General features: G+C 42.8%; 1 protein-coding gene across 5 annotated transcripts in view; it reads left to right on the plus strand.

The window, feature by feature from the left end:
• Positions 1-25,903, plus strand: part of ARNT2 (aryl hydrocarbon receptor nuclear translocator 2) — a 107,532-nt gene extending 81,629 nt beyond the window's left edge. For 4 of the 5 annotated variants that reach the window (XM_055716003.1, XM_055716005.1, XM_027801593.2 and 1 more), the window contains 7 exons: positions 5,975-6,047; positions 6,227-6,350; positions 10,464-10,563; positions 13,172-13,310; positions 16,468-16,633; positions 18,678-18,814; positions 21,265-25,903. In XM_055716003.1, coding sequence (XP_055571978.1) covers positions 5,975-6,047; positions 6,227-6,350; positions 10,464-10,563; positions 13,172-13,310; positions 16,468-16,633; positions 18,678-18,814; positions 21,265-21,363 — 838 coding nt within the window. In that variant the 3' untranslated portion in view covers positions 21,364-25,903. The remainder of the gene's footprint in view (positions 1-5,974; positions 6,048-6,226; positions 6,351-10,463; positions 10,564-13,171; positions 13,311-16,467; positions 16,634-18,677; positions 18,815-21,264) is intronic. The other variant, XM_055716004.1, reaches the window with a different exon arrangement.
• The last annotated feature ends 1,159 nt before the right edge of the window (positions 25,904-27,062 follow it).

Raw genomic sequence — 27,062 nt, forward strand, 5'->3', positions numbered from 1 at the left:
GGGGCTGTAAACTTATGTTGTGTTGACTCTGGGAATGTTTTTTTTCTGAGCTTCCACTATACTGTTCAGCTTGGCATCACAGCACTTACTGCGATTAATAGGACTGTGCCAGCTTCTGGCTCTTGTTATATCTCTCTTGCTAGGTTTGAATAACAACCCAGAGATGTTGACCTAATATGGAAGCTGCCTGCTGCTACTTTGACAGAGGATGTTCCCTCTTCCCTGACATGTTGAAAATGTTCTAGTCTTATGGCAAGATACAGCCCATTATATGTCTGCTTTTGAATAGTAGAAAGAATGCATTATTCAAACTGTTTTCTGGTTTTCCCTCTGTTCCTTCCCACTTCTCAGACCGATTTCCAAAGAGGACTTACTGTAATGTGCTGCTGTTCCTGGATATTTTTTTTGTTAGTTTTGTTTTGCTGCTTTTTTTCCACATTTTGGGGTCATGTTTTGACTTCTGATTTCCTAGATGCCTTGGGGAGTTGTACGTCATTGTAACTGTTGATTTCCGCCTTCTCATTAAGCTCCTGCTGGGAATGGTTGGTTGGCACTGATCCCAGTGTGCGTGAGCATCTATACGTGTCGGTGGAAGGATCATATGCTCAGGGTCCAGCAAAGTGCTTCACATGGAGACCAGGCAGGGGTGCCTGCCACTGTGCAGTCGTAATGAGTTCTGCACAGGGACAAATTTGGATTGTCCATCGCTGTGATAACCTAGTCAGCTCCATATAATACAGGTTTGAGGCAGTTAAAGTTCAGCATGAAAGTGTAAAGACAATGTACCCGAAAGATCTAGGTTTAAATCAGTTTTTAACGTAGGATAGTTTGAAGCCGCAGCACATATGTCTCTGTGTCTGTTAACAGAACAGCTTTTGCCTTGGCCAGTGAACAGCGTAACAGCAAATTCCCAAAAGGCTGTAGAGGGCAGTGGTGGTTCCAGTTGTGGAGGGATTAATTGATTATTTTTTTTTTGGTGGTGGTGGTGGTTTGTTTTGTTTGGTTTGTTTCTCTTTTTCTTTTTTTATAAAGATACTCCTTTGGAGCTTCAAACAGTCAACTTCCCAAACTTCTGATGCAGAAAGATAATGAAACATTAGGTTCAAATGTTCACTTAGTTCCTTGCAAAAAAAAGAAAAGAAAACTTCTCTCGGTTTCTCTTGGGTGTAGTCATCCAAGAGAAACTTCCTGGAGAAATGAAGCATTTAACGTTTAGCATTTGTGCTGTGTTCGGCTGAAAAGAAGAGTCCCCCATTTGACCGCATTTTCCTGTGTAGTTGGGACTGTTTGATTTCCAAAAGAAGAAATAATAATTGTGATCATCGTTTATTTAACATACGGATAGAGCAGCGTTTGAATAAAATAATCCATCATGGTGACAGATAAAAATATATAAAAGTCATTATATGTGTATATATAGACAGAAGAAAGATGTTTTTGTGACCTTTATGGAAATTCTGGTGTATCGTGTTTGTAAGCCCCCAAGTCCTGTGTTGCACTGCGTGCATTTATGAATCCTGCAGTTGTCCTGCGCCCCAAGACTTTGTCTTAGAGTGAGCTGGCACAGGTCAGTGCTGGAGGCAGCCTGCTGGATGAATCAGCCTGTGCTTGTGGGAGAGATGCTTTCTGTTTCAGATTGTCGTGGGCCAAAATACTGAAGAGATCAACTATTCTGATAGAATTCCAGTCTATGGTAGCGCTGCTAGAGACCTACTTTCTCGTGATCTCTGTGCCATCAGCAGGCTATTTGATCCCTCAAGGCCAGTGTTAGACAGACCCTTGGTGAACTGAAGCTGTAGGCTAAAAGAGGGAGATTTTGAGAGTTTCTGAAAGAGGATTTTACAATGGCAGCCCCAAAGCTTTTATTACTCCCTTTTTGTCCACACTAGACAGGGGAAGCACATGTACCTGTATTACATAAAAACAGCTTGGTAGGGATACAGTAGTATTGGTCCTCTCCCACCATAGAGACTTAATTTTAAAATTCAAATCCTTTTTTGGTTACTCTGATGCCTGGAAAAGGAACAGGTGACTTCAGTGTTCATAGAGATTAATTTGGCTGAAATCCGCCCCATTGTCAAAGCAGCTTTCACAGAATCTTCCCTTTTTCTCCAAATACATGTACTGAACTAAATTTGAATTAACTATCAAAACCTTCAGATGCGCTGAACCATTCCTTGTTCGAGCCAAGGGCTTTCCCACGCCGAACCCGCGGGTGAGCCAGGAGTTCCTGCAGTACAGGCAGAGTCCTCTGCTGGCCCAGACGATACCTTCCTTGCCATGTCGGGTATCCTGTAGAGCCAGGAAATGTCTCTTTCATTTATTCCTTGAAGCTGTGAAACTGAAATTGAAACCAATTTTTTGGTTTTGGTTTTGGAGTTTGTATTTTGGTTTCAAAGTCAGAAGTCGGTTTGAGTTTTGCCCAGACTGATAATCAACGCTCGTCCTGTATAATTTTTACAAAAACTGTCTAGCAGTTGGGTGATGGAAGGGACCTGCATGTATTAACTGGTCAGTCAAAAGGGCTGGTTAGTTGGCAGGGACTGAAGCAACCACGACAGCAGCATGCAGCTCTCCCTGGTCGGCTGGTCCATGAGCTGGTCCGTGAGTTTCTGTCAGGTTTCAAGCATCATTTGAACTATTTATACAGTGGCAGCAAACAACAGCAGAAGACGCTCACCTGGCTTTGTATTTCAATTTAATTAAGTGCAGCATAGCTTGTACAGACTGCAGCGAAAATACACCAAAGTATTTGGGTTTTATAGGAAATGGATTGGGGAGGTTGTCCCCAAAGTTCAGTGCTGTTAACACGATTGGTATTTATATTGTACTGCAGCTTAATGAGTATTGGAGATGAAATGTAGAGAAGGGCGAAGGAGCACTAAGTTAGAGAAGTGCCTACAAAACAAATAACTTGTTAAGTATGCTGTTTTGTTTGGCTCATTTGTATGTATATGGCTGAATCAAGAAAACATACTTTATACGGAACAGAGGAGACCTAATGTGCTGTTTATTGACACACGCACCAAGTCATTGGTAATAAAAACAAATGGAACAGTATAATTAGCTTTCACGTTAACAACAGGATTTAATGAGTGTTTATTGTCCACAGAGTGGTATTTAGAAAAACTTCCCCATAGATTTGACATAATTAAATTACCTCCCATGGTTCTGTTGGAAAAGATGCATTTTATGCTTGTGAACAAAGAATTTCTTTGCATTCCAGAGGTAATTTTTAGGAATTTTGTGTTGGCTAAAATAATATGGAAAATCCATGGCTCTGGTGACCTGGAGGACTGACCTTTTTTGCATGTTACTCAGGACAGAAGTGATTCGTGTATTAGGTGTTCTTACACCACGAGGCTAGCAGGAGGCTTTTGGCCTTCTACTCCAACCTTTGTTGCAGGTCACAGGTTTTTGGCCAGTTTGCCGTGGAGCCTAGTAACTGGTGTCTGAAAAAAGTGTCTTCTAGAAAAGCATCAAGGGATGGAAAAATCTGTTACTTACTTCAGTAGTTCTTTTGAGTGGTCCCTCACATTCCCACCACTTTGTGCCTAACTTGTTCATTTGACTGTCTGCAAGTTTGTCTCTCAGTCCCTTGACATTTGAATCTATCTAGTTCAAAATTTGAAAGATTTGGATAAAAATCTAAAATGCAAGCCGGTGGCCAAAAATGTATGCTAATTTTCCAGAGTTTCAAATCCACAATCTTGCTATTTTGCAAAATCTCCTCTATTACTGCCTGTCACATTATAGTGTCTCTCTGGGGGAAAACCCTTGCGGTGTGTAATCCCTGTCTGTTAGGTGATTTTTTCCTTCAGAAGCAGGCCAGAAGCATGCAGAAACTGTGACCACTGTCAAGTATCATTTGCAAGTATCAAGCTTACTTTCTTGTTAGTCCAGGGCCAATCTTATCCTAATCTCTAAGTTTTAGCACAATCTGGGGGGATTTACATCTTCTCGGCTAGCTGAGCAAAGAGCCCCACCGAGATAGCACGCTACCTGTGCATCTTCAGGCTAGAAGCAGTTTTCCTAACTGTGACCAAAGGACAGAAAGCAACTGTTAATGGAAGGTGCAAAACATTTAGGTAATTTTGCTGCTGCTGAGGGGTTTTGTCATTACGCAGGCAGTTTTCCTTGCGGTGCTGCAATGCCAGCAAGCTCCCAGCTTCACCCTAGAGACTGGTTCAGTGCTCTTCGTGGTGTTGGCCCATGCCAGAGCAAGGAACTCTCTATTTTCCATGGCAATGATGCTTCTTCAGACAAGGGTCACGGTGGAGCCTTTCCTTTTCACAGGGAAGTCCCAAGTTGTTGCGCCTGCCTGTCCGGGCTGCAAGCTGCTTTCAAGACAAAGCTGTGAAGCGAAGGTGATGCTGTGGCGATGCTGTTCGGGGCTGTTGCTTGATCAGGCTTCAGGCTGGGCACAACTCAAACCCAGCGCTGTGCTGCTAAGATCATGTGGCTCTCGCGCTCTGCCATCCCAGCTCAGCAATGGGACAAAGCTGGGTCTGTCTGTCTGCAAAGTCACACAAACCTGTGCTCAGACAGGTGGGGTTCCTAATGACCCGACGTGGGGGTGGTGTGAGTCCAAACAAGAAACTGTAAGTTCACATTTTAATGGTAAAATTCTGGTCTTAATGCATCAGTAGCACTCCTGCCTTTCATTTATTTCTGATTTATTTCGGTTTATTTCTGATAAACTGTACTGCACAGCGGCTTTTTGTGTAGAAATTGTTAACACTAACTTCAAAATTTCTGCTAGCAATAATAAATATAACTGTCTCTGGGTTTGTTTTTTTTTTTTTAATCTTTGAATTTGTGTTCTTTCAGAATTAAAAAAAAAAAAAGCAAGTGAAGAAATGGATCCAGAAGAACACTGTGCTAGATGTATTACAACTATGTAAAAAAATCTGTAAATTTTTATACATAGGCAATATTTACCTATGTAAAACATGAATATACCTTACTTACCACCACTTGCAAGTTGTCCCTACAGGTCACCTATCAGTTAATTCTCATGACTTCCAATGATTTTATCTGTTCATACTGGCTAATTGTTTTAGTTAAGTAGCAGCACCTGACAGTAAACACAAATCAAGTGCATTTCAAGAATTTGCAGAGTTTTCAACAGTAAAGTTCTTCATTCTAGTATATGGCCCCAGCGTTTATTTGGTCTGGCAGTTTCTTTTGAAGTATTTTTTCATTGCTGCTGCACATTTAATTTTTCCTAAATTCATATAATTGAATTAAGGCTACTACTTCCGGTGATTTTTGTGTCATTTAAACAACGGATATTTTTTCATGTTCTCCTCATGAAAAGGAGCTTTCTGTTTTCTGTTGCATTTGTCAATGCAAACTGATTTTATATAATGTCTTGATTTTATATATTAGCACAAGCAATTTATTATTGGACACTCATTACCTTAAAAGCTTTCAAAAGTTGAATAAGAATCTGGACCTGGGTCCTGAGGAGAATAAAGCCAAAGCATCTTACAATGAAGGATTTATATGGAGTTCTTTCTAGCTCAACAGGTCGTTCCATTTGGTCTGATGTGCTTCAGAGCTTTGATCACTTTTTCTTTTTGACAGGCATAATTCTGTGTTAATGTTACTGGATTTCCTCTTTACTTCAGTAGGATCAGTGAAAGGGGTCTGGTATATTTGTTGTTGGCATGAGGAAGAATTTTTGGTGTCTTAATTGTGAATTCTTAAATCTTTTATAAGGAGATTGTATTCCATCCTCCATTACTTGCCCATCTGCATTTCTGTGCTATTCTTCAGCAGAATTCTTCATGTGCCCTGTTACATTTCTGGGGTGCAAGCTTTCTCCATAAGGAAGCTTTAAAAACAGATGGATTTCACCAGAAAGGATCACCTGAGAGATGTTTCACTGAGTATAAAATAAGAGACCATGGCTGTTCCTTTTTGTATCTTAATTGTTTTTTGTAACAAAGTCATTTTGTCTCTTTTGCAGACAACTTCAGCAACAACAAGCAGAACTTGAAGTACATCAAAGAGATGGGCTGTCATCATATGACTTATCTCAGGTGAAATTTCTCAAGGGTTTTTGTGGTTTTGGGTTGTTGGGGGTTTTTTTGCCTCTAATCTTTGAAAACTTAAAGCAATGGCAGATTTCAGCAAAACTAAAAATACCTTATGACTGTCCCTGAATTCCTTTTCATCAAATATGATGGAGGGAGTTACCTTCCTCTGTGTATCTCAACAGGTGCCTGTTCCAAGTATACCAGCTAATGTTCATGAGGGTGGAAAGTCTGTGGAAAAGCCTGATGCTATCTTCTCCCAAGAGAGAGATCCTAGATTTGCTGAGATGTTTGCTGGAATAACTGCTTGTAAGTGAATGTCTCTGATGTTTAATTTTTAATACTGTGTTAAGCTTGGTTACATGATGTGGAACACAGCTTTGAGACAATGAAGAGAAACTACAATATGGCAGAGAAATTTCCAGGCAACATCAGTCTTCAGGACATTTCCTAGAAGTTGCCTTTAGTTGATATTTCCCCTAAAGCTGAAGAGGAGTAAATTCAAGGAGAGAAGGACAGCTTTCTTGTCACCAGAGCTACCTATTTTTGAGTCTTCATTTCACAGCAGCACCTTAAGCATTGTTTGTAATTTTAAACATACTGAACAAAACTTACTGTTTCTCAATATATATTTTCTATCTTAAACAGCAGGTGTGAGTTCATCTCACAAAATAGACATGAATTAAGAAAGGTACCATGTAGTCTTAAGATAGGCCTGCAGTTTTTTATCAAATCACCAGTTTTTGCATTGATGCTTTCAGAGGCATATGTTGCCTTGAAGTGTAACAATACACTTGTTTTCTGGTCAGTTGAGGCATCTCCAATCACATTACCTGTCAGTGAGTTCTTGCTCTTTTTCCCACAACTTTTGAACTTGTTGACAAGTTCTTATAGGGAGTGATATGAGTCTCAGAAATAGTACGCTGCTGTTCTATATTCCATGAAAATTACTGTGAGGAGGGAGTCCTTACTGAGTGCTCTCACCAAAGGATTTCCCAGCCTTGTTCTAAGAGGTAGCAGCCAACTTGTCAGTTGAACAGGCGTAGCTGATTCAAACTAGCCCCAACCAATGCTGCCTGGTGCCCTAACAGACAGAATTCATTGGGAAAACTGGCAGCTGAAGCGGTCATCTGAAATATATGTGTAGGCAACCAGGCTCATTAATTCCACTGCTTGTGGAAGAATTCGTTAATTGTTTATTGTTCTTAACTGTCCTCACTTAAAAAGAGAAGGTTTTACATTTGTTTTAAATAAATCAATGTGCAAGTGTCACGCAGTGCATGAAGGAAATGACCCACAGGGTTTGACTCCAGGGGTGTTGGGAGATGACCTCACTGCATTGGTTTCTTATGTCTGGCTTGGCCTTTTCAAATGCAGAAGGCATTGTAACTGCAGGATAGACTTGATATTCTGTCCTCCTGTTGCTAGGACTTCTCTGTTACTCCTCTTCACCCTTGTCTGTCTACTCTGACAGTGAAGTCAACAGCTGAGGCCATAAAAGGGGTCCATTAGAAGGTAGCAAGACTCCAACCCTAAACACCAGAGTATGTTTTTCCAAGCAAGAACATCTTGCTTTCTGGCTGCCTTATTGGCTCTTTTTCAGGCAGCTCTAAACTGTTTGTGGGGAGGGGTTAGGGTTAAGGGTCTAGCAAGCTGTGAGATAGCTGGGAGGTTATGTTCTTGGAAATGCCATTTCTCTTTTCATTCTTATCAATTTACAGGCTATGCTTTTTTTGGGACATTCACCCTGTCTGAATTTCTCATGGGAGCTGTGATCAAGGTCTTCTCTGAATGATAAAAAGAGATGGTTCACAGTTAGAGATGAGATATGCTGTCCAAAACCAATACTGACAAACCTGCATGCTGCCTGCAAGACATTTGCATTATGTTGATACCCGATTTCATTCTGTGCGACATTTGGTAAAAATACAGGTTTGACATAGGGAGATTGTTGCCATAATTGCATGCAGTGGCCACACATAATTAAATAAACAAAAGCAGGGAGAAAAGCCCGGCATCACCAATTCATGCAAATGCCTTGAAGCACGGGATGATGCGGTTCTTCAGAGATCTTTGTTCTCTGGGCAGAAGCACTGGTCTTGCTGGGAGAAGGGCATATCATTGATGAGTACAGTGATGGGGTTTAGAGTTAAACAGGTCTAAGGATTCAGGTAAAACACCAAAACAAAATAGGTTTTCCGTGCTGTACCAAAGGTGAGAGCAGAGATGTAGTGTATAAAGTCCTGAGTGAAGCAATGTGGGCCAGATTCAGAGCACTCAGCGTAACTCAGGAAAGAGATTTTAAAGCCAGTTTAACTGCTTGTGATTAGTTTAGCCGCTCCCTTTTTCTTGGCCCCATCCTGTGGCACAGACCCTGGTAGCTGCCATGGCAACTCTTCTCCACTTGAGGAATTCCAGTTCATTTAGGGCACTCTCAATTTTGCTGATGAGTTGTTCTCAAATATCTGAAGTACCCGCAGGATTTTGGCTCAGTTTCCTCCAACCCTGAGAGTTTGGTATCCCTGTAAAGGGTGGCCTTAGAAAATGGGACATTTTATGCAAGAATTACTGCATACTACTGCAAAAAAAGGCAAAATTATCTGTCCTTCTCAGAGATATCCCAACCCATTCTCAATTCTTTCTACTACGTACACAGCCTTCTCCAGACCTTTTCCCCACTTCTTCTTGGTTTTTTGAGTGTAAGTTTGCAGCCCAGACTCGGTGTCTGTGCTGGGCAGTACGTAGCCACTGAGGAATTTCTACAGATTTCTATATTACAGAGGAAAAGCAATGACAGCTTGTATCAGTGGCATACGTGTTCCTTCTCTGAGGTTCCTGTGAGGTGATGTGAGGTGACTTCTTTCTTTTGGAAGGCAAGCTTAGATTCTTGTTAGGAACATAACATAAGAACTTAAGTTAACAGAGAAGAGCTGGTGTGTGTTGGAGGCCCTTGGTGAGCCATACTTGCAAGGTCTCTAAAAGCTAGGGACAATGAAAAGCTATTTCTATTACTTGTGAGTTGAGTGGACCTTTTGTCCAAGAGAGCATCTTGTAAAGTGAGTGCGAATCTGAAAAGAGAAGGGGAAAATGGGAAGACTTGACTTCTAGGCTTGTCAGAGGCACATAGCAACAAATGGTTGCCAAGCCATCAACAAGTTGCAGGGTGTTTTGTGCTTGGAGGTAGTAAGGTAAGATTGAGAAAGTGAATAAAGGGTTGGGAGCAGACCTTTAAATTATTTTAAGAAAAGTAGTAGTAGTGAGGTTTCCCTGGGCTTTGGAATAATCCGGTGCCAGAAAATTAAATTAAGGAACCAAATGGCGCTGTTCACCCAATCTCGTTTCATTCAGTTAGAGATCGATCTCCAGTCGCCACATTAAGAGTAGACTATAAAAGTTAATGGCATCTCCATGTATGTGCTATTCATTACACTAGTCTGTCTTACACCCCACTGGGATGCTTGCATCCTATTTCATGGCTCCCTCAAGCCACATATAGGACAGCAAAATCCATAAGGACCAGCGCTTTGCCTTGCCACAGCTCAGGTGTGCGAGTCTTGCAGACACTGAGCTGCAAAGAGCCTCCAGCCGCCTGTATGGCTGCAGTACAGGCAGGGCTGCAGGATCACCCAGATCACCCTGAGATCTGCAGGCACGCCACCAGGAGAGTCGGGTACTCCTCTCCAGCTGTCCTGGAGGGATGCTGACTTGTCAGCTGGTTAGGAGAGGGGCTCTTTGACACTGTTCCTTGGGGCATTTAACCCAGAGAGGTGTGGGCCCTGAGCTCGTACCTCAGTGTGACCAGGCTGTGATAACAGTGGCAGCCCTGGAGGGCTTCTCCTGGTGCCAGAAACATACCCTCACCCGAGCCCACCTTGAGGCAGCCACAGAAGTGCTTGTGCATCTTCAGTCAAGGCTTGTTTCATGTGGCATTCCTCCATTCCACTGGGCAGACTCTCCCGTCTTTCTTCCAGGAAACCTGTGTTCCCCTTCCCAGCCTGCAGCTGGGACCCACACCCCCATTGCTCCCCACCTCAGCCAGAGCCGTTCCCTGTCTCACATTCCCACTCCTGCCTGCGTGATCAGGAGCAGCTTCCAGTGGGCACAGAGAGGGTCTGGGCTGTGTGGCCAGAGGGCACGTACTAGCGTTATGTTCCATGCAAACAATAGCATTAATGAGGTACATCCTGCGAAGAGGGTATGGAGTAGACAGAAACCAGCTGTGCCTCTCATTTCATACTGAATTGTCATATAGCCCTTTTGTGTCGTTCTTAATGTGTTCCACAGGGCTTCTTCATAAAGCTTTAAGGAGGAAAGAAAAATCCCTGCTGCATATATACATTGCAATTCTCGTTAAATAATTTTGCCTTCATTTTCTCATCCCTTAAACTTTTTCTTTTTCTGTGATCTGTTTTTCTTTTGTAGCAGATAAAAAAATGATGGCCTCGGCATCCACAGCAGGAAACCAGCAACTTTACTCACAGGGAAGCCCATTTCCGCCAGGACATTCGGGAAAGACTTTCAGGTACTGTAGTCCAAACCTGAACGTATCGGTTTCTGTGTGAGAGTGGGGAACTGTTCCCCTTCGATCTGGTGGAAGCAAAACCAACGTAAGGTGCGAGGGCTTTCTTTACGTGAATGAACTTTGCTTTGTGTACATACACTTCACTCCTGTGTCATGTCTCGACACTTAGGCTAGGCTTATAAGCTGAGATGATTTGGATATCTCTGTTAAAAGTGGTGCCTGGTAAGTAAATACTTGTTGCTGTGATAATGTAATTGGAAAAAAGCTAAGAAGCAGCAACAAATCATGAAGGGAAGTGAATCCAAGAGGTGATGAGGCAGGCTTAGAGATCTGAGGAACATTCAGCCAAGCTAGGAAGGTGCTGCCTTGAAGGGTAGCAGTGTGGACACCTTATTAAAGGGAAAAAAGGGATGCTTCATCCATAGCCCCTGGTGAGGGCTGGGACATGGGCATGAATAGCTTTCTAAGGCAGCTATCAAACACACATAAGGTGGTGGCCTGGCATTTTCCGAGGCATTTTTGAGTTATTCAAGGTGCCAGTCATTGCCTACCAGCTGGCAATGCAGGTTTGGCTAATCTGAAGTTTAGGACTTTGCCTTTATTTCCAGTGACCTTTTGAAAGTGTGGTAACAGTGATTGTATTTACGTTATTGCCTTTCATATCACTGTTCTGGGACTGTCATACAGGAGTTTCATTCTCCTGTTTTAGTCCAACCAAAGTTGTGAAAGTGAAGGAAAAACCATTCAGAGGCTGTCAGTTCCAGGAATTAGAAAACATCTGCAAACTATAATGTTATTTAAACCGATGTGTTCTTAAAGTTATAATTGCTGATAATCTCAGTAGGGAGAAATAAAATCCCTGTGCGTGTGTTTTGTCAAATTAAAAGCAAGAATAACTTGGGGGGAATATGACGGTAAATTAAAATGTCTTTTGATTGAATAGTGTATAGTACTGGATGGTTGGCTTGCCATCTTGGGGTTTGGCATGTGTTTTGTTCGTATCCTTTGTTAATTCCTGATGTTTAACTATAGCTTTTTTCCTACTGCTGTTCTATTACATCAAGTAATGACACATCTGCCAGCATTTCCACCCTCAGTGAACTGCCCTCCTTGAATGCTCTCCAGCCTGGTCTGTTCAGTTACTGAGCCCAGGCAGCCTTTAGGCGCTATTTTGCAGACTCCTGTTTTCAAAGTTCATATTCCAGACACAGTCAGAGTCCCTTAAATGATGGGACTTGTCAGTCCAACTGGAAAGGTGTTGGCAGTAGGGCCAGCCCTCCCCAGCAGCTGTTGTGTGCTTCCAAGTTCAGCCAGATTTAGGAGGACTTTCTGGTCCACATTTTCCTCTTTGGACACTCTGTGGTAGTAAAAAATAAAAACAAAATTGAAAAAAATGAAAACAAACTCTGCAAAGAATTCCTAAACACGCACTTTGCTTTTAGGCAGCTTAAGAAAGACAGAATAACAACTCCTGCATTCAAATGCCTGCCACGTTTTGCTTACCACTCTGGGAGGGATATTGTCAGGCTTCTCAGAGGATTCAAAGTCCTGCTTCCTCTCTGCTCAGCCTTGTTTACTTCTTTTCCCAATCTGCTCTTTTCTTTCTCTGTAAGATTGTGAAAACAGACAATAGAAAAGGGACTGGGGAAAAGAGCAAGCTGTTTTATTTGATGCACAAAAGCAATATTATGTGTTGTGTCTCTTATTTTACATGTCATATATAAATATTTAAACATAAATATGTATTTTTATATGTAAAAATATGTAAAAGCTTATTCATGATGTGTGGTTTATAGATTCAGTTGTTCAAGACTTCCATGAGAATAAAATGGTAAAGTGGAGCAGTTTTCACAGATTTTTTGTTCTAACTAGGAATTTCTGTGAAATTTCTCTGTAGTGAAAGTCAGTTATTAGGAAACTGCTAACATATAAACAAGCTCCTTTGGAAAGACTCTTTTTTAGATATAGATATGTATGTATATATGTGTATTCCAAAGCTATTACATTAGTTTAAGTTTCTGTCTTGATTATTCTTTTGCCTGAGTACATAACTGCATGCTCTTCTTTAGCATCAGTTTGTTAAAAAAGAAATTAAAAGCTCAAATTCTTAAAAAATAACACATGCTTCTTCATTTCCCAGACAGGAAACAAATAAAGAAGTACTTACAAGTATCATCTTTTCGTGCATCTTCATTTAGGATGGCATTTAAGCAAATACTTACATACTGTTCACTTTAAGTACAAATTAAGTATCTGCTTGAATAGTCTCTGCAAGCAGGTTTTTTTAAATGCATTGAATATTAAACTAGTGTGGAGCTAAATGTTAATGAACCGTGCATTAGACTGATTTTTATCCTTGCAAGCCCTTTCAAAGAGATTATAGAAGTCATAATTCAGAATAATTTTGCCCTCTGTGTCTTATGTGAGATGACATTTTAGAATGCCAGTATGTTTCATCGCTTTGTGATAGTTGTAAGTCATCACATCATTTTATTAAGATAGATTGAACAATTAGTTTTAGTCTGATTATCAAAATTTTAATATCTGGAATACTACTTGTGCATCGAAAATATATCCTACAAATGAGGCACTGTTTCTTTTCCTTTAGTTCATCTGTGGTACATGTGCCTGGTGTGAACGACATCCAGTCTTCTTCTTCAACAGGCCAGAATCTGACACAGATATCTCGCCAGCTAAATCAGAGTCAGGTTGCCTGGACAGGAAATCGCCCACCATTTCCAGGACAGGTATTGATTAAAGGTGTTTTATTTCCATGGTCATTAAAGATTTCCAGTCTGTGTGCTTTTTACAAAAGAATCAGTGAACTCCATTTATAACGTGATTAAACATGGTTTGTCATTATCATTTGTGGTTGGAGAGAAATCAGTTCCCCTGATTCTATTCTTTGGCACGTTATAGTAATTTGAGACAGCTGCCCTATGCATAACTACATTTAGTTTGTGATAGTGGCAGTTGCTACACTGACATAAATCCCACTGGAAGGTCTTGGTCCTGCGCTTACTTTTATATGTGCACAGAGTGAAGTAAAAGAGGACAGCCGTTACGCTTTAGTATTAAGCCTGTGAATTAAATGTTTCTTGGACCAGTAACTTGTGCCAAGCAAAGTTACCTACAGTTAGCAGAGTTGTCAGAAAGGGGCACATGCAGATCCAGGCATGAATTCAGAGCAGAGGCTGCTTAGTCTGTTGCCCCTCCATTAGCACTGCACTAGCTCACGCTGTGTTGTCTGGAGGAAGCATCCCATCCCTCCATCGGATGCCCTGTGCTTGACAATGTTAGCCCAGAAACGGCCTCTTGTTCTGTGTAACAATGGAAGAACTGTTTTGAAACTCTGTTAAAAGCAAATAATTGGAAATAATCATGTTTGATCTATCATTAATGCTGCTCTTAATTACTGTTGACTTTCCATTGTTTGGTACGTTAGAATGGCATGTTGAGGCAGGCACTAAATAATTTTTCAGTAACTGAATTGTTTCCACATTAATCACTGATTCTTCCCAGCCCTCAGTGTGCCATGGTTGTTCTGTCACACCTGTTTAACGAAATTCAGTTGTAACAGTAACTTGTTTTTTTTTTAAATGATATGGAAGATGCTAAAAATTACTCTAAAAAACCTTCTCATCCCTTTTACTGTACAAATTATGTCCAAGTCAACAGAGTTTGTATGTTGAGTGTAGGGCAACTGGAATTCATTCATCCACCGTAAATAAAATAAAATAGAAGTAAGCCTTGCAGAAATAACATGTCATGTTCTGACTGTCATTGTGGAAGCCATTGGAAATGTACGATTTCTTAGCTTGGAACTGAGCTGAAGACTTAATAGCATCTTCATCAAGTTATAGGCCTGTTGGGATCTGTTTTTCTCCCCCAGCTCCCCTGCATTGGTCCAAGAATCACAGAATCATTTAGATTGGAACAGACCTTTAAGATCATTGAGTCCAACCATTAACCCAGCACTGCCAAGTCCACCACTAAACCGTGTCCCTGAGCACCACATCTACACCTCTTTTAAACACCTCCAGGGATGGTGACTCCACCACCTCCCTGGGCAGCCTGTCCCAGTGCTTGAGTAACTCCTGGTGAAGAAGGATTTCCTAATGCCCAATGTACCCCGCCAGCCCCTCAGTGTCCCCCCTGCAGTGAGGGCCCAGCGCTGACCCCAGGATTCCAGGGGCGGCCGCACCAGTGCCCAGCGCAGGGGGACGGTCACTGCCCCGGCCCCGCTGGCCACGCTGTGTCTGACACAAGCCAGGCGCTGCTGGCCTCCTTGGCCACCCGGGCACACGGGGGGCTCATGCCCAGCCGGCCCAGGCAGCCCCCCAGGCCCTTTTGTACCCTGGATGTGACCCCGTCCCGCCGCTCCCTAGGCCCAGCGGCGTTTTACCCCGGGCAGAGCCCCCGGCCCGGCCAGGAGCAGCCGGGCTCCCCAGGAGAGGCTGTGGGAGACGCTGCCGGAGGCTTTGCCGAGGCCCAGGCAGACGCCACCCACAGCCTTTCCCTCAGCCCCCAGCGGGTCACCCTGTCACAGAGGAGATCAGGCCCGTCAGGCAGGACCTGGGCCCGATCCCCAGCTGTCCCGCTCGTGCTGGGTGATGGCGCTCGGGGTGACCTGCTCCACGGCCTCCCCCGGCACCAGGTCAGGCTGGCAGTTTCCTGGATCTTCCTTCTGTCCCTCCTTGTGGATGGGCGTCACATCTGGTAACTCTGCTGAGACCTCCCCAGGCGGCCAGGGCTGCTGGTCAGTGATGGAGAGCGGCTCGGGGAGCGCTTCGCCCAGATCCCTCAGCACCCTGGGGTGGATCCCGTCTGGCCCCATAGACCTGTGTGTGTCTGAGTGCTGCAGCAGTTGCTGACCATTTCCCCTTGGGTTATGGGGGCTTCATTCCGCTCCCCGTCCCTGTCTTCCAGGGGAGAATAGCTTCACTTGAGTGCATTGATTGCCAGTTACAGTGCATGTCATTAGAAGTATTCAGAGATGTAATCACCTTTATTTCTATTTGTGGAACTGGTTAGGCAGCGAGTTTTTCTTGGAACTGCTGGATTTGTCTGTGATGCGGGAAATGGTTTATAATCAGATTCTGTCTGTAGCATTGTATGTTTCTGTAGCACATGACTTTGGATGAGACACTTCCCCTCCCTTGGTCTCGGTGTACAGGCGGTACATGTCTCAAAGCAGTCTGCAGTGTTTACTCATTTGTGTGACAGTCTTAAGACCCTGTGACAAAGCCACTATGTAGGTGAAAATGCCAGCAAGTTGATTTTTAATACCCTTGAATGAACTCAGTTTCCTGGTTAAAGCCAAGTTAGACTCTTTTCTTCCCTCTTCCCAGGACTGGTGATTCAGACTCCCTCCCAAGCCTTTTACAAGGCAAAATACCTGCTGCCTGTAGTTCTTCTACAGGGAGAGAAAGCAGCTCAAAAGCTTTGAAACTTCTTCGACCATTTACTCCCAAGCACTGGAGACTGGTCATCTGAGAACTGCATATATTCTGCCAGACATTCAGATAACTGTGACTTTACTGTTGCACTGCAAAATCAAAACACCTGGCAAATAAAGGTGCATTCTTTATACCTGTTCAGTTTGAGATGGATCCTTGTAATAGAGATGAAGGAAATCATGTTTTTTCAAATAGCTCTGATATTGAGTACATGTGAGTTACTCAGCAGGAGAGCTTTAAGTGTTGATCTATAGTCTGTCGTGTTCCTTCTGCAGCAGTAAGTTGGCTTTGACAGAAATTAAATGTGGCTGAGACAGGAGTAATGTGCCTGTTCATATCTGTGGACTTTATTATTTAGTCTTTGCTTTACATTGTTAAAAAGTGAGTCTGCTGTGCTGTTCCTCAACAGTAAAACTCATTCCTTCTTTTACCCTTTATTCCTCAGCAAATTCCATCTCAGTCTGGCAAGGCTCAGTCATCTCCCTTTGGGATTGGAACAAGTCACACCTACCCAGCTGATCCATCATCATACAGCCCCCTTTCCAGCCCAGCCACCTCTTCTCCAAGTGGGAATGCCTACTCTAGCTTAGCAAACCGAAGTGCAGGGTTTGGTAAGTTTTAAATGACGTAACAGAGAAATGCGTGTTAAGAATTAATCTCTCCAGCATTAACTGGATTAAAAATCCTCCAGCCTGTTCTGTTGGTGGGTTGGTTGGGAAGCCCAGGTGGCGAAAAGGTTTTGCTTTCTCCTCTTGAGCACAGTGGACAGAGGTGACCTGTCCCCTCCATGCTGCGTCACCTCCACATCCAACCCACTTCAGAATATTGTGGTATTTTATGGTATGAGGGACGGGTTTTTTTCTTTTTCAGTAAATAGTGTCATGAAATGTTCAGAAGTTGCTTACATCAGTAGTACACATCCTCTCAAATTGTGGTCAGCAGGTTCAACTTCTTTTAACTTCTCAGGAGAATGTGTAAATGGCACAAACTTACATTCTTTTTATTTTTCAACTTCCCTGACTGTATGGCGGTGTCCTCTTGCCCAGAGATGGCTTGTTGGAATTCGGCTGGGGACAGGATTTTTTTGTACCTCCACTGCTACTAACCCAATCAGAGTAGGTGCCATGTTTTGAAATGGTTTTCCTTTCCTATTACATGCTAATTTAGTGGCTTTCAGACTGTCACCCAATGCGTGATCCCTTGGTAAGTTTTCTGCACTCCACCAGCAGAATAATATTCACGAGTAAAAAATATTTTGAATCCATCAGTGATAAGCACACGTGGAGTCCATGAAAAATATTACTGGCTGATAATAATGTGCAATTCCAAAAAGCATAGGTAGCAGTGGGCTAATGTGTGCTGTTTTTCTCTTTGGCGCAGACCTGTTGCAGATTAGCCTCCCAGAGTGCAGACCTGCGCTGCGTTGCCTAGAAAAAGTGCATTGAAATGGAGCTCTTCCCACAGAGCTTATTCATGCCTCCATTTCCATTTCCACCAGGCTTTGTACATTTGTTTATGAGACAGCCTTGTATTTCAGGCCTAAGCTACTTGGCAAGAACCCTTTCACCTAATGAGAAACATTTCCTGACCTACATCAGTTTGGATACTATTAATAACACAGCCTTCACAGAGACAAATGTCTTGAACCTCCAGCTGGCAGTAACTGTTTTGCTGAAAAGAAGCATCATTTGCCTCACTGAATTATTTTCAGTGTATTGTTCTGAGAAAAAAAGAATAAAAACCAAAGTTGCAGCTTTCTTTTAAAGGGTAACTTAGATGAATTTTGTTTCGGCTCATAAAATGGCTGCAGGGTTTTTTAGTTCAGCTGAATTACTGATTGTGGTAATGTCAGTAAGGGAAGAGCTATAATTATCTTCTTCTGATGTGATAGAAATACATTACTGCAGCCTGTTTACTTTCCTGTAAAATGTGCACTTTATCTGTTTTGCATACTTTAGCTGGTAGCCAAAAGGATTGGATTAAGTACGTGTTTCTGTATTTTCTGAAGCCATGACTATGAAGAGTGACTGATTTGACATGATCAAGTCTGGATACCGGAGACCTGACATATGTTCATATGGTTAAATAACTCGTGTTGCAACTTTAATATTGGAGGACAAGACGGGCCAGCAGACAGCACTCTACATTTAATACAGCAAGGCTGCTGTCTGTTGATCTTGCTGGTTTTACATCTGCTTACAAAAATTACATGCTGCTTAGCTGAATAGGTAGCTGTGCACCCGCTGCTCCGGAAGAATTAGTCTTTTAAAGAAAAAGAGCATTTAGATTATGTAGTTTGGGTTTTGAGTGAAATGACAAATACTCCTTATTAGTAATTAAAAAGCAGTGGTGGGATGCTTGAAAATTGTCTTCCAGCACCTGGTTTGTGATGTCACTGTGCATTTTGCTGTGAGCAGTTCACCTGCCACGTCTGTGCAGCCTTAGCAATGAGCTTTGCTCTCAGCCTGGCTGCCACCCTGCAGTCAGGGATGAAACTCCCCTCAGTTTCCACCCTTCAGGGTCTAGGTGTAGCTCAGGGACTTTTTTCTAAGACTCATTTGTAAACACAGGCATTGATAGATGAAGCCTCAAAAGCAGGCAGGCGTTTCGAAGGAGGTGCTCTCTGACTTTTCCACCCTTTCTGCCCCTGTCCAGCTGAAGGTGGCCAGAGCAGCGGCCAGTTCCAGGGGAGACCTTCTGAAGTCTGGTCCCAGTGGCAGAGCCAACATCACAACCAGCAAAGCGGCGACCAGCATTCGCACCCGCAGCCCAGTCAGACCGAGGTCTTCCAGGTGAGGAGAGCCCAGTGAGCCCAGAGTCCCTCTGACAACTTGTCACTGCTGAGCTGAAGAACCGTGGCCCTCGATGACCGGGGTACTAACAGGGCTTGGAGCAATTACTGTGAGCTGCCGTAGGTTTGCACTGCTGTTAGCTGGCATCAGCTACAACTGAAGTGGTTTTGTTTTCTGACAAACAGCATCATCTTTGGTGACAAAAAAATGCTGTTTTCCCTTCTGTTTGCGCTCTATACTTAGGGCTTATGTATGAAAGGGAAGTCATTAAATAGTCCCAAATAGAGTGTCTTTCCTATCCTGGTCCTGGCCTCTAAAATCCCTGTTAAGTCCAACTGGACATCAGTGTAATTCTCTTTGATAGTTCAAGCAGGAAAGGATACTGCATAGAAGATAGTGGCCAATAATTTCTTAAGGTTAAACCCAGTCAGATAACAGATCGCTGGTAAAAAATCCTTTTCAACTACCTAATTTTGCAAAATTAAGCATAATTTTGGGCCTTCACTACAGATGGAGTAGGACTTCCTAATTTTAACTAATAAGGTCTGTGTCCTTGTATAACTTATTTTTAAATTAGATCAGGAAGACATTTTGCAACAAAACAATACAGAGAAATGCAGGAAAGACAGTTCAAGCCCCAAGCAAGGTTTGGAAGTGGGACACCTCATTATCTTTTAGAAAGTAAATTTACCTGCAAGACCAGGCTCATGCTCAGTTGCTCACAGGAACACGGCAGGAGAGAAGTTAGCCTGAAAATATTCCTGTGTGAACAAACCGTTGCTTCACACAGGAACAAATAACATCGCTACATCTGAAATAACTACCTGCTTGTGTGTTCTTACCTCAGGGCCCAGGCAAGATTAATCTGTTGCATCTCTCTCTCTCTGTTAGCAAAGTTTAATCGCTTCGCATGTAGTTTAACCCAAAAGTATGTTCAGGATGATGCCAGTGGAGCCGATGGCAGCGTGAATTGAGAGCCCACTGGGGCTCCAAGCAGCATCTTGCTTTTGTCCAGGCAAGTGCTGTGTCCCAGAAAATGTCTTATGAAATTAGCAGGAAGGAGACCAAGGGAGAAGGGGAGAGGTGGGCTCACCTGCAGAGCTCCTGGAGGTGACTTTGCATGTGGAGGGAATTAGAGTAGTAGCTGCATGTGATGAGAAACTTGGAAGAGCTCAGTTCAGAGGCCTCCAAGAAGTTGCTTGGACTGTTTGTGCCTGAAGCCAGCCCTGGACATAAGGAGAGGTAGACTCAAGAGGGGGGCTACCCTGATGGGTCTGTACCTGAGGAGACCCTGCCGCAGAGGCCCCAGCAGCAGAAACACCTTCAGAGATGGAAATTTAAACAGGTGGGGGCAGCTACAACTTCCCCTTGCCTGGGGAGGAATGTAGGAAAACAGAAAATAACTGCAAGCTTTGGTTAGAAAATGAAGGCTGACCCTGGCAGCTGCACAATGGCCAGTTGGGCGCACAGCCTCTTTCACCACCATCGACAGGGATGCTCAGAGACCTCAGACGGATTTTAATCGGTCTTTATTTTGGGGTGACTTCTCAGTACAGAGCAGCTCGCCGTAGTTATTCCTTCACAGACCAGATCCTGTGAGCTTTCTATTTGCTCTTTAGGTTTTGTTTTACCATAAGGATAATGAGCCATCCCTGCCACAACTTGGCTTTGCAGTAAAAGAGCTTATTATTGTAAGGACTGACAGGAAAAGCAAAGCATAAACTTTGGTTTTCCCAGCAAGGGATATCTTTTCCCTGTGGCTTCAGCCTCCGGCTGAGAGGAAAGGTTGAGTATTTTTTGAAGCCTCTTGCAGGGACCTCACTTGGCTTAAGACACGTGGGAGCAATTACCATGACATCCCATTTCTCCTGAGAAGTTCCTGTTATTTCCTCTGCCTTTGTACATGGACGAAGGCTGCTTGGGCATCTTGTTAGCTGGGGTGGATGTACAGTCTTTAGTGTTCTTCAGAGAACAAAGAGCAGTAATATTTTCACTTACAGACTGCTGGTGAGGAGGTGAGACCCTCCCCAAACCCATGCTTATACAGCAGGAGCTCCTTTCTGTAGGGTGCGGGAGTGTGTGACACATTGAATACTTCCCATATAGTGAAATCAGAGGGCTTGCTTCTCTCCATATGTAGCTACCCATCCCAAGGGGAGCTGTTTCAGCCTGGGAGGAGTATGGGACAGCTCAAATGGGCCTCATTCAGAGGAGCAATCCCAAACTTCTGCCCTGCTGAAGTCCCACCTCCCATTCAGAAACGGTCCAGCAAAACACAAGCAGCACACAAACCTTAGCCCAGCACCCTGCACAGGTCTGGTTTTCACCTTATTTATCTAAACTTTGGCCTTTTCTGGTTTTACACTGAAAAGATGGAACAGGAAACAGTTTGTGTCTGGATAATGCGCTAGCAAGTGACACTTCACTTTGATTTTTTCCTTATCACGCAGGACATGCTGCCGATGCCAGGAGATCCAACACAGGGTACTGGCAATTACAACATTGAAGATTTTGCTGACCTGGGCATGTTTCCACCATTTTCCGAGTAGCTTGCGAAGCAGAAATGGAAGCTCTTCTCCAAGGCCATTCAGTGTAATTTGGGCTCTGCTTTTTCTGTGTTGCATTTCTGTAGAAGCTACTAAACCAGGAGACACATTTCTCATGTTTCAGATAGTGATGTAGGGCTTGCTCTCTCCTCCTTGGGGTGCGTCAGTGCCAGCAGAGGAGCTCCAGCACTTGTTAGTGTTCATTGACAGCTCCGTTATTTTTTTCTTTATTTTATTGTCATCTACCTCAGAGATGAAAAACTTTGCTTGATTTAAAAAAAAAAATATCTCTGAGTCTTAAATATTTGAATGTGAATGATACTTAATATTTCCTTTGAATGGTAATTTTTAAATAGAAAACAAAGTAACAAAGACTAACAGAGAAAAGGTAAGGTAATGTCTTGTTGCAGTGCCTACCGCTCAATTTCGATGCCTTGCTTTAAGCTTAAGTTTCTGGAAGCAGACACAATATTCTGTTTTCTTTGATTCTTGTGGGTTTTAGGTCACTTTAAATGTGAGATTAAGCAACACAATGTAGGCCTCTCTCACCAGAAGATTCAGCTTTGCCTTTTCTAACTTAAACTTGAATGTGTGTACATTTCGGTACTTTATGTATATCTTGTGCTGTATGAAGTGATTTCCTGTACTGGTTTCTTTTGCCTTTACCAAGGGTCCATTCTGGAGTGTACTGAAAAGGTTGACAATATATGTGAAGGATTTAGATATCATGGGAGTCTCCATCACTTCACATAGGTGTTCTTACTTTTAATTCAGGTTGTTCTCTATTCAGAACAAACATTTACTTACATAAGCTATTAGTCTGGTTTTGCACTGAATTGAGGCCTATAACTCTTCACATTTCTCACTGGCTGCTTTAATTTCTATTGTTCTTGCTTTCCCAAAAATATTGCCTCATAAAAAATGACTGTAAACACATCAAGATTGCATTTTATATATTAGCTGCATTTCTTTTCTGTGAAGTACTTTTTTATACTGTGAAACCTCACATTTTAACAGTGCAAGGTGGTGGCCTATTACTAGGAAATCATTCAAGCTCATTTGCTGCAAGCAGTGAGATGGTTTTGTAGTGTATAATTTTTTTAGGGTGAGTTGGTAATAGATATCAATTGGACTATTGTCCACTGCGTACACAGTGATAACTTGAATTCTTGCTTGGATTCCCAAGCAATCACTTCTGTTAAACCCTGTTAACCCCATTCTGTTGGATACGGGATTTTCAGCTTACCAAGCATGCTGAGGACTCTTGACTCTTCTGAATGCTATATGCTTTTCCACAGAGGTGAGTTAATCTCCGTCCTCTTCTGTGAGTCACCTACCATATGTCTTCATCAGAAGTGTGGTAGAAACTTTTTTATGCAGTATTTCACATGCATGATGAGTTACAGAGGTTGTAAGGTCAGTATTTTTATCCAGATCATTTCTTCTGGGATGTGAGGACAAGAAATCACTCATGAAGGACAAGGAACCCAGAGTTCCGATGTGCAGGTTGCTCATAACCTTTGAGGTTGGACAGTGGTAACCAGCCTTTGCAGAGGAGGAAGGGGACAGCTTCCCTCAGCCTTTGCATGTTCAGGGGCCATCACAGACCTTGAAACAGCAACCCCAGGCCATAGCCCCCATCTAGAAGATCTCATTGTCCACAGCAATTCTTAGACCTCACAGCGCTCAGGTCTGCTTCCTCGTAGCTCCTCTTGAATTCTAGGGTGCCTCTGACTGACAGGAGGCACCGTGCACGTCACTGCAGTCCATCTTGTCGAGATAGTGTCTTGAAAAGCAGGCAGGCCCCGGTCCCGCAGCCTGCTTTGGCCGCACAGGTTTCATGCTGAGAAGCAAAGCAGGCAGCTGGGCTGCGGCGAGCATGACCCAGGGACGTGGCTCCAGCAGTTAGCCATATGCTGGTGTTCCCATCTGACTGCTTTCCCAGCCTCCTCCAAGGACAGCATGTAGTTTTCAGTATCCAGGAAGAGTCCTTCCTGCTGTTTCTCTTGCAAAGTCTGGGACCAAGTTCTTACCCTATGTGCAAGTGGGGCTAGGGACTCTTTTTATAGGAAATTTTTTTATATCTCTAGATGCAGTACTGGAGAGGCCTCAGATCTCCTGGTCTGTACTTGCCTCACAAAAATCACACTGAGAACAAACAAAACTCTTATCTCTTCTCTCCCAGGGATCGGGAAAATACCTTCTTAGGTGAGCAAGCCATGCACTTATGCACTATTCTTTTAAACACATGGATGTTTATTCCCTTGGAGCCTTCTCCCTTTCCACTCATGCTGCTTGAATGAATGACTGCTCATCGAATTAGGCAAAGCTCTGCTGTCCCCGAATGAATTTCACTGATGTCTGTAAAAGCTGCCTAGATGCTGTGCCGGCTAAGCAAGGTGGTTGGCCTCTGTACAGCCGGGCATGCTTTCAAAAGGGGCTAATCATGAGGGAGAGAGCAGTGGATGAGCAGTTTGTATCTCTGCACAGAAGATGCTTGACACGGTAAGTGTCAGTTCTTCTAACATTTTTTTAAAAATATTTCTCCATAAAGTGAAAAATGAATCGAAAAGATGCTGTTCCTCTGTGTTATTTTACCCCCAAAACTGCTTTAAGTATATTTATAGTTTACTTCTGTTCCTGATTTCAATCTAAAAATAAGGTTTTTAAAGTAAATTTACTCCTAACATCAGTGATAACTTCCTCAGCGTGTCGTGGATTTTATACTACTGTAGAAGGCTTCTCATGTACAGAATTTGGTTGTGCAGTTAGAAGCGCACTGTTAGCAGAATTTCAAGCACATCTCTCTTTGTTGTTGTTCTTTTTTAAATACAGTATTATTTTTTTGAAGCCAATATGCCTGAGGCTGCTTCTTACCTTGTAGACCACTCCTGCCTTTCTGGTTGGGGAAGGGGATGGCTACTCTGCTAAGGGGCAGACCAGATCGTGCCAAGTTTGGGGTTTCCCTGTGAGCCATTATTGTCCCCCATTTCTGTTCTGCTGTCCCGAGCCAGTGCTTTCTTCTTGGCATTTCCACCCTTCCTTACCTCCCCTCCCATTCCTGGCCATCCCATCTCCGCAGCTCTTTCCCACGCCCATGTGGGAGGCATCGGATTGCCATTCCCAAGCCAGCGAGGAGGGAGCACTTAATGAGCTTAAAGAGTTTGGCGGCTTTGTGCTTTTGACCGAGCGATCGAGCAAGTTCAGCATTTGCTGCCCTCGCCGTGTGCTGCCGTCGTGTCAGTGGCTTGCTCTCTGAAACAGCCTCGTCCCAGGACTTGTGGCCGAAGAAGCTGTTGTAGTGTTGGCTGTGCTGTATCTTTTTGTCCTGTGTTCGGTTACTAAAGCAACTTACTTATCCTATAGCTGAAGTTATAAAATGCATTTGGAATGCTAACGTTTTTATTACGTGCCATTGGTGTAGCTTTGCTGGCACTTTGGCTGCCGGTTTCCAGAATTTCATAGGTGGTGGATTTCTCATTTCCTTTGTGTTTTTTAAGCTGGAAATAAAGCTGTGATTTCTCATCAAACTGTGCGGCAAACACAGTGTTTCTTGAAACTGAATCTTTTGGGTTTTAAACTTGATGGAGCAAGAAACTGCAAATAGTAATGGTCTGGGTGAGTTATTTCAATGAGCAGGCATGTAGACTGAGAAGATTTTTTAGATACTGAAGTATTGACATTCATTTATTCAGACAAGCAATCCTGTTTAACAAGAGGGACTCCATCACATTACTTGTTACAAGTGCTACTGGCAGTACCTACAGTGATGCTTTAACCAGATAGTTCCATTTGTAGCTTTGTTGCCTTTTTTTTTCTTTTTTGTTTGAAGTACAGTATGAAACTGTAAATACTTCTTGCAGTACTGCCTTTTTAACTGTTAATTACTTTTGGCACAGTGTTAAATAGTGTTGGATTTACCCGATTGCTATGACATATATTTTTATACATAGGTGTACTCTTTTTTCGAGAATAATACAGCCATTTTGTCATTAATGCCTTATCAGTGTCATACTGCTGTTGCTCTTTGTTTGCAAGGTATCGAGTGGACTAATTTCTAGTTCAGATATTTTCACTTTTCCTGGCAGTGCTCAAGTTTGGCTTCAGGTGATTTTTGCCAGAGTCCCGTTTATCATAGTTGTTAGCTGTGAGACGTGGAGAATGTGGGCAAAGAAAAGGTGATGGCATCTAATTGTCTTTAAAAGGTCAGTCTTTTCCTAATCTAAACTGGAGTGCATTTCATGGAACTGATGACTGTGGGCACTGATTACTTTGTGTAGATTAATGGTCTTTAAAAAAAAAAAAAAAAAAAAGGACAAAAAAAAAAAAGAAAACTACTCCAAAAATGGGCTTCTGTCATTGTTAGGCACTTGGTTACGTATCTGTTTAAACTCTTCATATTGATGTGAAATTGTGCTGTGGATAAAGTGTATTTTGTACTTCTGAATGTTCTATATTTATGACTAACAAGTACAGAATCAGTTGTGTGTATGTATAACTAATAACTGCCTTTTTAAATTTCATTAAAATAAAAATGTCATGAGCTGTTGGTAATTCCTGTCTTTCTGTAAATAAGATAGGCTGTGGGGAATCATCAGGTCAGAAATAACCCTGAATTATAAGATTCATGCCAAAGATAAGATTAGGCATTGGTCTTTGACTTGGAAATCTCTTATGCTGTGTGGTCGTGAATGGGACGTTCCCCTTTTATCTGTCTTGTATAAAGGCTGTCCAGAGGGAGTAGCAGAGGAATGATAGTTTGAGATCTCAACTTTTAAAAGAAGTTCCAGGAAAACATTGATTAACAACCCTGTTCTGCTGATGACATTGAGGTGGGTGAATTGGTATCTGTATTGTAGAGGGTTTCATCAGAGCCTGGTTGTTTCAGAATTAATTCATAGTCTGTGGCAATTTTTATTCACTCCCTGGGGTGGTAACACAGTGGTTTCTTTGTCCACCTTTTGGTCTCATTGTTCAAAGTTAAAAAACACTTGCATCCTTCCCACAAACATTCTGGTGGCCTTTCCAGACTTTCTTATGTAAAGTGTGTTTGCCTTTCACTGTGGCTCTTTGTTGTATTTATACTGTATTTCTTTGTCAACTTGATAGTTTGTGAGTGGGATTTACCTTGTTAATAAATCCAGAAAGCTGATGACTGGACCGAGCAGGAGCTGAAGATGCTGTGCTCTAGGACACGTGTTCCTGGTGCAGGGTAGGTGGCGTTTCCACAGCTCATACTCCATTTTCAGGGCTCTGCCTGTGGAGAACAGGCATGGGCTATGCTGGAACCTGACGGGAAACCCATGATCAGAGCAGGGCACTGGGATGTGCTTGATCAGAAGCAGCCGCCAGCCCTACCTGCTCTGTCGGGCTCCACTCACTAAGTGCTCATCCCACAGGAAGAGGCTGGTCAGTGAAAATGTTCCCTTTGCACTGTTTTGCTGTGAAAATTGGGTTTTCAACAATGTGATGTTATTTTGGCATTTCCTCGGATGCTTGTAAGTATCTTTGATGAATGGATATGTGCCGGATCATGAACCCCGCTTGGGAATGCAGCATACCTACATCACAACAGCCGTTTCTTGCTTTTTTTGGTGCATTTTAATAGGCTTTTAGTTGCTTTAGAATAACGCTATCCAAACAGAAAAGCTCACACAGAATAGGTGTTGCACCAATGCCAAGCAGAGTGTTGTGTGGTTGGG

This window comes from Falco cherrug, chromosome 7, assembly GCF_023634085.1.
Source record: "Falco cherrug isolate bFalChe1 chromosome 7, bFalChe1.pri, whole genome shotgun sequence".
In the NCBI taxonomy this organism is placed as follows: domain Eukaryota; kingdom Metazoa; phylum Chordata; class Aves; order Falconiformes; family Falconidae; genus Falco; species Falco cherrug.